The following is a 12,128-nucleotide window of genomic DNA, read 5'->3' as shown; positions in this document are numbered from 1 at the left end:
TAATTCATATTACAGTTCAACTATAGATTAGCAAAGGTGACATAGGCAAACAGTTATTTCTCTTTCTCAGTCTCCTGTTTTCAATATGAAGTGATAAAGGATTGCATTTTTATTCTGTAGGCCACAGATAATATTTATAAGAATAATTCCTGGGGAACCAAGGGCTTCTTGGTTGTTCCTACTGTCATATATAAATAAAAAGATTATTTAAAAATATATGTACTGATTTGGTGGTGCAATGATAATTTCAGAATAAGGATTAGAAATGACAGGATTGTGAGACTGGGAAGAGAGCAGAGTTGTAAGAAGGCATACAGTATTTATCTATATTTATGTATTTTCCCCTCACATATAATGTGTGATGGACATTCACTGAGAATAGAAAAGGCTGTTGAAAACAAATGAATGGGCAGGAGGTACAGATGGCTGCAGATGTCCCTGCTGAGGATGACCTTGAAGATCAGCCTCACTAGCGATTTGGGATGTGTGGAGCTCATCCCTGCTGTTCATGCATTTTAATCCTTTCTGTAACACACAGGGCTTCTTTCTTTTATCTTGCCTGCCCTGACAGTTCTCTCTTCTTTAGGTTTCCATTCAGTTTCATTTTGCCCCTCTTGTATCTTGCCATAGTAGTTACCACTTCCCTTAATTTATCTCAACCATGCTTCTTTTTCTCTTTTTCTTCTTCTTTTTGTTGTTTTTGATGGAAGGAAGGTGAGGAATATGTGCATACTTGTATGTATCTAAGACTAGTTTACTTATATGCAAGAGAATAGTTGATAGACAGTGAGAACATTTTTATAAGTAGAATACCTTATTTTATTAGCAACAAATTTTAATTAGTGATTATTATTTAAATATCTTTTTTTTTCTCTCTTGGCCTTGCACTTTTTTGGGGGACTATGACCTCTAGGATATATATGTTTTTATGCACACACTCTTATGCACATTCATATATAAGTATGCTACATGCATATATTTATTGTGGAGGAAGATCTCCAGAAGAGCTTTTAGCTGGAGTTGCACCTTTAAATTTGCAAGGTATAGAAAATGGGCATTACATAGAGTTTTATCTATGTTTATATATTTTTTTCTGTCTCCAGATTCAAATCAGGATTTTCTCCTATCAAGTAAATTCAATCATTTGGAAGGGTGGTGCTTCATATTTCTAGACCATCAGTCTCTTTTCTGATTTTTCATTACTGAATGTGGATTACTTTTTTGCGGTAACGTCTTTGCAATGTTGCCAAATTGCAAATTCCAGTCAATCTTATTTTTTAAAATACTGACCATGATCTAGTTTTTTCAAATATATTTCTTGGCCTATTAATAGTCAATATGTCTTGTTCCTTTTCTTCTGTCTTTTCCCTCTTTTACTTACTTGGTGATATTATGCTCGTTAAAGAAATCTAAAACATTTTTTAAAAACAGGGGGATTATACTGTATATGATAGCATGTTTTACATTTCTTAGTATATGAAAAATGCTGTAATAAGATAAGCCAGAGAATTCCATAAAATAATACTAGTTTTTACATTTTTGATAATATGCAAAGAAGGAATTTGTACATCTGCATTGTGAGAACCTGCACATGCACTGACACTTATATGTCTCATCTACTTAGAAGCACACAAAGAGAAGGTGTAGTTCAGTTTTGAGACTCTCTGGGAAGTATTTATGGAATATATAAAGATGTGAGTTGTCTGTGGCATTTGTTAGATTAAAACAACAAGGCCCTTCCTGTTCGGGTGGAAGTGCTGCTAATATTACCTAGTTCCTTCTCTTCCTCCCACTCCAGTCTACCATCTAGTTTTGAATTCTTGTGGGTTGAAATTGGCAAGGTGTGTGTATTCATATGGAGAACTGTCCTTGCAACTTAAAGTGATTTCCCCATGTCCTTTTTTTTAAACCTTTGCAGCACATAGTATAACTATTTTTTCCAAAAGTTGACAGAATTCTCCTAGTGTACCTAAAAATGGTACCTCGCTAAATTAAATGTCTCAGTGTTTGTCCCAAATGATATTAAGCTAAAATAAGAATATACATAATATGCATTCTTGATTTTAATGTTTTTGTACACTTAAAAATTAAAAGGGGTATCTCTTGGTTTCTCTAAAAAAAACCATTATAGCACAGTAGCATGGATATTTACTCAGAATCTTATGTTCTTCAGTGATGAACTAATATAACTAATACTTATTATTTGAATTCACTATAAAATAAAGTATGGCAACAAAATTCAATATTAACACAGTGCAAAACTGTCAGGCTCTCTAAATCAAAGGGAGAAATTAATCTAATTTTTCTTAGTATTATTTTCTAGTATATTCCAAATGTGTATTGCAACTAAATTTAAATGTTATGAATATGCCAGCCGTAATGAGTAGTAGAATTTTTACCTATCTCTTGGTCTTTGCTGATCATAAACAAGTTCTGTCTGACTTAGGTTCATAAAAGGAAAGGCGTCCCCCCACCCCAAATCCTGTCAAAATATTGCATCTTCACAGACTTAAAAATCAAGACTTAAAAGTGTGGGTTTGGGAAACAGTATATACTTGTTCTTTCATGTGAAAAGCATCATCATTTAGTGCAGTGTTCTTAAACTGGAGATAATTACTCCCAAGGGGCTAATTTGGGCATATCTGGGGGTAATGGAGCAATTTGTAATAGCTTGTTTATGAGTCGATGATCCAGTTTGGGACTGCCGCTGCCAAAGTGCTTGTGTAAAGCAAGAGTCTGGTTTTTTGTGGTGGTAATAACATTATTTGAGACTGGGAAACAAGATAATTGAGTCAAACAGCTTAAGAACGACTGAGTTAGTGGGTATTTAATTTTAATATGTACAGAGAGGAAATTATGTATAAATTGGCCAGCAGGTCAAAGTATGAAAGGTGTTGTGAAAGAAGGTACAGAGTCTAAAAGGTACAAAGGAAATAAAGGTGTGGTTAAGCAGCATACCCGTCAGATATAAAAGGAAGAGACAGGTTTATATTCTCATGGGCAGGGCAGACTTGTTGAAAATGTTCTACAAGTTCTAAGTCTTCAGTGAAATATAATGCAAGTAGATAAGTAAAATGCATACTGAAATACGATCATTTCAACATGTGCAACTAAATTCAATTATGCTTTGCAAGTGAAGAAATATTTAAAACATACTGGAAAAGTATGCTATCTATAGTTTTAACTGCTTCTTATTAACTGCTTCTTTACCACCCGTTTCAATGGTCCAAGAATAATTGAAAGAGAAATTGTAAGTGAATGTGATCCTATAATCTCAGAGTCATTAAGAGATGCAATAAAATTCCTCTGTTCAAATTCAGTCACTAGGATGAAAAGGATTAATTAGAATTTAATCTTTTTTAAAAAGGATACACTTCGTATTGGTGCTGGATTTTTGCTCCATTTTTTTTTTAATCCACAAAAGGAAATCTATATAAAAGAAAAAACATTCTTGAATTTTTGTTGAAATTCTATTGAAAAAAATTCACAAGCAAAAGAGTTGAAAGAAGAGCATTTTTAAATACATGTATTTATCCTATTTAGGTATATATTTGTTTTGCTAAATGTCTATTTTTGAAAGAGGTCTATTAGTCTGTCTTCCTAAATTTCTATTTGGTGGGGGCGAGGTGGCTGGTGGAAATCATTAGTGGTGGGATATTAAGTTTTGGTTGAAACTTTATGGTTTTATTTGAAAACTATTTTTACTATTTTTCTTTCTACAGAAACATGATCAGGGGCAAGTTCTGTTGGATGTAGTTTTCAAACATCTTGATCTGACTGAGAGAGACTATTTTGGTTTACAAGTGGCTGATGATTCTACTGATAACCCAGTAAGCTATATTGTATCTTGCTTTCAGAAAAAAATGTTCCCTTTTGCTCTTCTCCTGGAATTTGAGATTACATTTTATTGATCATAACACACATGATTATTCTGAGGCTGCTTATAGATAATTTATTGTGAACAATGTATTGTTCTCTTTTCACTTCTTTTCCACCCTGAAATAAATCTGGACAATTGTTTTCTGGTGCAATACAGATATCTTCAGTTTTCTCTCACTGTTAATTCCTGAGTTCTCTGGCTCATTTAAATTATAACAGGTGCCACTGGGAAGCAAATGAAAATCAGGAATATTCTTATCCTATCTAGTTCTTGGTGTAGATTATAAAGTTACCAGAGATATTTCAGTTCTCAAGGCAGGTGTGGTAGAAAGAATCCTAATTAGCTCTATCAAAGAATGCCTGATGTTCTGTTGCTACCATTCATTCTAGGGACCTTAGAAAAATACTGGAGGCTGGTCACTAATTATCAAAGATTGTGGGTTCCAAACATTGATCTTTCAACAGCTTCTTTTAGAGGAGATGGAATACATGTTTCTTGATTTTTTCCCCATACTTCATCTATCTAGCCAGTTTGCCTCTGGCACATCTTAGCACTTTAGGATAGAGAAGGATGGAACAGTAGGTATTTCAGTTACTGAGAAAAATTTAACTCTTAGAGAGGGTTGCACGTTCTTTCTAATCTGAGAGGTTATCATAGATTACATAAATTCTACTGTTTACTGTTATTTTTCCTTCTGATGTTTGTGTAATAAAGTCCCTTTGTCTGTACATATTGCAAACTACAACAGGAAAACAACATGTAATCCTTAGTTCATTCAGACTTTCTCCCTGTGCCAAAATCATATATCATTGCTTTTAATTTCATCTGAAAATAGAGTAAGAAATATGGCAATGAATGAGATATCTGTTAGTAATGGGCTAATCAGGAGCTATAAGTAAATGCAGTAATAAATGTATAATAATAGACTAGTACTACACTACTAATAGTAGATGAATATTTGAGAGAATAAAAATTAGTCCAAAATGCAAATAGCCATGAAAAAAAATTCTCAATCATGATAAAACAATTGCCAGTGTGCTCACCGAAACAGAAAGATGAGTATAAACTGAATAAGCAAAAAATAAAAAGGAATTTAAGGTAATCATGCTTATAATCTCAGTAAATTCACAAATTGCTGTTTGTATCTTAGAGCAGTGGTTCCCAACCTTTTTGGCACCAGGGACCAGTTTCGTGGAAGACAGTTTTTCCATAGACCGGGGCGGGGGCAGGACTGCAACTAGGGTCTGTGTCACCCGGGGTAAACATGGATTCCGTGCCCATTTTGGTGCCACCCCAGCGCTCATTCCCGGGAGAGAAGGCGAGGGGAACACCCGCCACCCCTGCCCTTCCAAGCAGTGCCCTGGCTTTGCTGCGCTGCTCGGCAGGGAAAACTTTACAATGTGCTCAGATCCATCCCGGCAGTGAGCACAAGGGGAAGAGGGCGAGGAGACTGCCCCCCCCCCGGTGTAGACCTGATCCAGGGAGGAAAAAGGGGCGAGAGACTTGCTTGCCCACCACTCACCTCCAGCTGTGCGACCCGGTTCCTAACAGGCCATGGACTGGGACCGATCCATAACCGGGGGTTGGGGACCCCTGTCTTAGAGTATACCAGAGGTTCCCAAACTTTCTTGGTTTACAGCATCCGTAGTGTCTCAGTAACTTTTTCATGGCACCCATATCAGTTCCCAAACTGCGTGCTATGGTGCCCTGGGGACTGTTAGGACACTTCTGTTTATTACATAGTAAAATAGCTTGTAGTGCATCTATGAGTTCAGTGCAGCATTCTGGGGTGCTGTGGCACAAATTGGGAACCACAGGGATATACATTGGTTGTTTCGTTTAAAATACTACCAGTGATTCTATAATGTTGTTGATTTTTTCTTTGGCTATTTTATTTCAGTTAGCTGAACTATATTTTGCAGTTAACTTCTGTAGTTCAGCAGGAATATCTATTTATTGTCTTTGAGTTTATTAAAATAAATATTTCATTTTTTAGTTCTCCTGGTTGGCTAGTTTTGTAGCCTAAGATAATTCTTACAGAAGGTTAATACGTTGCTGTTATATAGAGATCAGAATAGGCACTTCCAGAGGCCTCCTCTTGCTCCAGCTGTTTATAATAATGAAAACACTTAGATAAGAATGTTGTAAATATTTTAATCTCATTTAACCTCTTGCAAAGTATTAATCTTTTGCGAGAGATGACATGAATAGTATCATGTCAAAGAGCTTAAAGAGCTTTGGCAAATACATTACTGTAGATGGGATATTTAAGAAAAATATCAAGGTTAATTATAACTTGTTGCTCTCAAAGTGGGCCCTTCCTTTCCCTTTCCTTACCAATATAATTATATTAATAGAATGATTAACCTTGTGAGCCCAAGAAACTTGCAAATAAATGTTGAATTGTGCTAATGTGGTTTCAGCAGCGGGAGGAAGAAGATGGCGAAGGTCAGCTGGGGATGGCCGGGGTGGCAGAAGGCAGGGTGGTGGTTTGGGTGCAGGTCATCGGGAGAAGCAGAGTGCAGAACGGCAGGAGTGCAGGGCAGAGAGGCCTGGGCAGCAGGGCAGCAGGGATGGTGAAGCACAAGGTGGCACGGGCAATGAAGTGCTTGGTGGCCAAAAGGGCAGGGATTGGGAGGAGATAGGCTGGTGGGGCAGTTGAAGCGGAGGTGAGCGCTGCAGGGCAGGAAAAGTGTGAGGTCCTTGCCTAACAATGGCACGGTCCTGGCCTAATGACTACAACCAGGACTACCAAAACTGCTAAGCAGTGCCATCTCGTAATGTTTCGTCTAACGGCCACATTGCTTAGCAATGGAAATTCCGGCCCCAAATTGGATCATTAAGCAAGGACTACCTGTAATCACAAATCTTACATGTCTTCTGATTACAAACTTCCTTCTGTAGATCAAATATGGACAACCACTAAAAAGGTTGCCAAGTTCTTAGCAATAGCTGTGTCTTGTGGAAATTGGTTACCCCAGCATGGCACCCACGTACCCTCCCCACACCCCTTGCCTGGGATTCCCGCTTTTTCCCCCTTCATGACCCACATGGCCCTGGGGTTACAAACTTTTAAAAATTAAGTAATAAATATCTTGCTTTTTGACTTTAATCTGATTCTTATCTGTAGTCCCAGCTGCTAGTACACTAAGAGCCAACTTTCTTTTTTCTCCTTTTCTTTTCTGCCCTGTTCTTTCAGTCTTGTTAATATTATGCTGAGAAAGCAAGCTTTTAGCAGGAATACTTTAGCAAAAATACTTTAGCATTATCTTTGCTCTTGTCTCTGCCTTCCCAGTTTTCTTGCTTGATTTAATTTATCATTAGGAAGAAAACATAGAGAAATTTGGTACATAAAAAAATTACCCCTTCCAAAAAAGGATAGGCATAATAACAATAAAATCCAAATCTAATGTAGGGTTCATTTTAAAAAAGAAAAACCTAGTGTGACTAGACTTAGTACAGTATATTCAATTTAGCTGAGTATTGGGTCCATTAAAGCAGATTGTTATATAATGTTCAGATATAATGGGGTTTTATACATGACTATTTTATGTAAAATGAGATTTTATGCATGTATAAAAGCATACAGCATATAGACAGGACATGTCTGTTTCCTCCAGAGTTTGCTAAACTGAAATACATTAAATCAAGGGTTTGCTGTATTACCAAACAACTTTAACAAAGGTATCCAATTTGATTTTAAAATAAAAAATTCTCCACTAGTTATCCTTAGTATTTATCTTAAATATATATTAATTTACACTATGATATAAACATATCATCACAATTTCTTTTAACCTAAATATTCTCCTGTAACTTTCTCCATTATGTTTGCTCATATTTGTTAATGTAGTATTTGTAATATTTTCAAATTCTCCCAAGAATCACATAGTAAAATAGTGACTTGTTGGATTTTTTATATATTGCATTATAAAGTTACTTAGCAAAGTGTAACAGCTTTGTTTGTTGATTTTTATAAAAATCAAATCATAGTGATTGTACAGTAGCTTGAATAACAAATCCTTCTGTGATGATTCTGTCTGCAGAGAATGAGTTTTAGAAATCATTGGACTAGAAGAGCAGTCATTGAATATTGCACATACAGACTAGTAACACACCCACTGGCTCATAGTACTGAGAGAGGCAAAATTAGGCAACCGTAATTTCCTAAAGAAAATAAAACTATTTTAAACAGGATACGTGTGGCCTTTTGTTCTTTCTAATCACCAGGGTGCACATCTAATTTCAAATTGTCCCAAATTGGTTTCTTGTCAAATTGGGGAGTGGGAGGAGGGAAGCTAGTACTGCATGTTCATCACAGGTTTTCCAATTGAATGTATTAAATAAAAAATTAAAATAAAATAAAATAGACTTTATTAATCCAGAAGTTAAAACTGATAAGAAAAATAATTTCTTTTGGGTTTGTAACTGGGCTGTTAAATGGGATTCTTTGTTAAAAATGATATAGAAGCTGAAATAATCTTGTTTTATGGATTTCTCCATATGCTTCACTAACATTGATTTCATCTTTTGTTTTATGGACTAATTTTGTACTTAAAATGTTTTTATGTAAAGATTAGAGGACATTTAACTTCTTGGTGTGCCATCCCTCAAAGCTGTAGCATAGTAAGCCTGAGATACCTCATGATATGTTTATCCTGCATTGTTAGTAGCCACGCTGGCTTCATTGAACAATAATCTGTCAGTGCCGGGTAGGCAATTAGAGGTCTTCATGGTCTCCAGAGCAGGTCTGGGAGTTTGCCTGTTGCTGGCTGTCAGGGATGAATATGTACTTTATGAATTCTGTGCTCATTTCAGTATCACGACAAACACTGAAAAACCATATAAACAAAAACTGTGTGTTTAATATTGCCTTGTTTTGAAATGTGGCAAAACGTATTTTGTTTTGGAAAAAATACCATAATAAGCCAATCTTTTCTCTCCACCAGAGGTGGCTGGATCCAAACAAGCCAATTAGGAAACAGTTGAAAAGTGAGCAAAATATTTTATCTACTTTGAATAAAAATCATCAGTAAATTCAGATAAAATCCTGAGTAAGCTATAATATCAAATTCTAATCAGATGTTTTGGTTCATTTTAGGAGGATCACCTCACAATTTGAACTTCAGAGTAAAATTTTTTGTAAGCGATCCTAGTAAGCTTCAAGAAGAATACACACGGTATTTGTCTTCTTTTTATTTTACTAAATTACCTCTTTCTTTTATTATGTAAAACATGATGATGTTGGTATTAAATATACATATATTTGATTTTATAGAAGGCAATAGAGAAGGTAGTAGAGCTTAAGCCTCAGAGTCCTAGAGGAAACCAATTTTCTAGATTTTGTTTCAGTTATTCCTGAGTAGGCAGTTCCATTTGGTGGGGATGGGGGAAGTAGGGTTGCATCCATGGTTGTTCCAGCATGGTTCAATGTGAAACCCATAGGGTTCAGTTCTCTTTCCCATGCTATTTAATAACTACATGAAACCCCTGGGGTAGGTTATATATCAGTTTAGGGTGACATATTATCAGTGTAATGATGAAAATGAGTTGTATATCATCATCCCAGGTTAAACCTGGATGCTATCAAAGTTCTGACAGAGTGCCTGGAGACTGTGAGGGCCTGGATGAGTCAAAGGTGAAATTAAATCCCTGCAAGAAAGAAATGCTGTTTGTCAATGATATATCTGCTTGATTTCAGTTCCAGTGTTTACTCTAGATAGGGTTCCCCTGACCCTAAAGGAGGAGGTCTGTGATTTAGGGTTTCTTTGAATTCAGGCTTCTGCTGGGACAGCAGGCTGAAGCCATGGGCACAAAGGCCTTTGCCCAGTTTTGGCTGATATGCTAGTTACAGGCCTTTGGGGACAAGGAGGCATTCTCAACAGTCACTCATGTATTCTTCACTATCAGTTGGACTAAAGCAATGCATTCTGTGTGGGCCATGCCTTTGAAGATGGCTCAGAAGCTACAACTGGTCCAAAATGTAGCAGTATATCTGCTGACTAGAAATAGCACATTGAGCAATGTGACACTAATGCTACAGTTGCTGCATTGAATTCAGATTCAAAGTGCTTTAAAACCTTACATACCTTGGTTCCTGAGTACTTACAGGTCGTTCTTCCTTGGCAAGATTCAGGACACCCCATTAATGCTAAGTGGAGAGTATACTGAAGGAAAGAGTGTTGAGTGTTCCCACCTACATAAAGAGAGGGCAGTGGGAGCCCAACAAAATGTTGAATCTTCCTGAGTATTAGGAAGTAGAAAAGAATATAAATTATAAATATATTATTATATTTATATTTTACTTTACTGTACTTTATTGATTAGTCAATTGACCATATCAAAGCATAGGCATCAGCCATAGTAAAATACAATAAAACAAAACAAAGTGAGATACAGTAAAATGAGATAAAATAGGCTATGGTGTGATAAAATAGATAAAATGTAGTAAAGTAAGATAAAGTAAAGATAAAAGGTGAGATAAAATAGTATGAGATAAAATAGAGTACGAAGTTGTATAACAATATTAAATTCAAAACCAGTATGTGTTTAGGTGAATTCATCACCTCTGCATGCAACCCCAGTGTGTTCTATGGAACGTCTTCTCTGTTGGACAGCCCTGACTATAAACTAAACAATTCTAGTGACTACATATATATTTGTGCCCTGAAGGAAATAAGTCCCAATATGTGGTTCTGTCAAGTAGTGTCTGCAAGTACTAAGCCCTTGCTGAGGCATATAATTGACAGTTATACAGGCCATACGCAATATCTTCTATTTCTGATGCTCCACAAACACATGTTCTCTCAGAATATGGCACTTGATGGAATCAATCATATTTATATATAATTATAAATTATATAAATATAAATTCTTTTATAAATATGTAAGTATATGGTAAATATTCTGAACAGCTTATTCATAAACATATGTGTATTTGCAAATTATATGAGATCTTCAATGCATTGGCACAAGCTATTTTCTTTCTACCAGATGGACAGATTTATGCTTTCTGAATACATACACATTTGGTTTTGCCCTTAAATTGCAAATAAGTTAGTTCAAAGTAAATTAAAATTAGCCCCAAAAGACCTTAGGATTTTATGCAAACACTTTGCTAATCAAAACTTTTTTTAAAAAAAAATTGAATTGCGTGTTTAATGTAGACTAAGATATCTGTATGAACATTTTTTAAGGAAAGTATTTCATTTCAGAGTTGAAAGCTTTTATTGCTACAGGTTTTTTTTTTGCTAAACTACCTTTAATCTTAGTTGATTTCCAGTGCAGAAATTGTTTACAATATATATTGTAACTAGAATTTAGACAACTAATTTAATTTAATTTCATTGTATATTTGCTTTATTCATTTCATCTGCTCCTGTTACCCCTTTACACCTGAAAATCTCCCAGGCCAGCAGCATTTTGTGACAAACTAGTAGTACAAAATTCTATATGTATAGAATTGCTATTGTTTAAAATTCAGTTTCCTTTTTTTAATAGTAATTTTATTAAAGATTATAATTACAATAATAAAAACTAATACAAATTGAAAAAATTAAAAGAATAAAAAGAAAAAGAAGATACAGAAAAGAAAGAGAAAAAAGGAAAAGGAAAAATAGAGAAATAGAAACGAAACGAAAAAGAATATAGTAAAGAAAAAGAAAAATATATAAAGAAGTGACTTCCCACCTTCATCACAAGTATAAACAATTTTAGTAACTTATCACCACCTCCTAAAATACAACAAATGTTCTCTTCTTCCTATATCCCATCTCTTATCTATAAACAAATCCAAAAAGTCTCATCATTTCATTCCTGATGTCAGCAAAAGTCCATTAAGGGTTACCAGAGATAATAACATACCTATTTTAACCTTGATCAAATAAACCAACTTTATATTCCTTTTACTTCTAACAATCTTGATCTTTAGTCACTTCAAATAATGTCCTAGAACTTGATTTCTTTTCATTTTTTCTTTGTCTCACAAAATTCTTCAAAACTTTAACAAGCCTCTTTTGTAAATCCAAGATTAGAAAATTATCCAGGTCAAGACATCAGCCGGTTTCTTTTGTATGTCCAGTGTAACATCTTTTAACATGTAATTCTTATAGCCTGTCATTTTTAAATCCACTTGAATAAGTCTTGATCTTGTCAGGTAGAATTTGTTCCTCTTCCATAACATCTTTCTATAGTCTAACTATAAAGGAAGACACTTCTAAATGTAACTTCTGGGTCCATTGTTCAAAAA

At 35.1% G+C, this 12,128-nt stretch overlaps 1 protein-coding gene across 5 annotated transcripts in view; it reads left to right on the top strand.

Annotated features, from left to right (window-relative positions):
- PTPN4 (protein tyrosine phosphatase non-receptor type 4) overlaps positions 1-12,128 on the top strand; it is a 120,192-nt gene that overhangs the window by 43,695 nt on the left and 64,369 nt on the right. For all 5 annotated transcript variants that reach the window (XR_010066833.1, XM_063288814.1, XM_063288816.1 and 2 more), the window contains exons 3-5: positions 3,723-3,830; positions 8,830-8,872; positions 8,982-9,060. Coding sequence is in view for 4 of the 5 variants with exons in the window: in XM_063288814.1 (XP_063144884.1) it covers positions 3,723-3,830; positions 8,830-8,872; positions 8,982-9,060 (230 nt within the window). In the remaining variant the exon portion in view is untranslated. The remainder of the gene's footprint in view (positions 1-3,722; positions 3,831-8,829; positions 8,873-8,981; positions 9,061-12,128) is intronic.

The sequence above is a fragment of the Candoia aspera genome, chromosome 1, assembly GCF_035149785.1.
Source record: "Candoia aspera isolate rCanAsp1 chromosome 1, rCanAsp1.hap2, whole genome shotgun sequence".
Classification (NCBI taxonomy): domain Eukaryota; kingdom Metazoa; phylum Chordata; class Lepidosauria; order Squamata; family Boidae; genus Candoia; species Candoia aspera.
The sequence above is the reverse complement of the archived record's forward strand: the minus strand, read 5'-3'. Positions and strand labels throughout refer to the sequence as shown.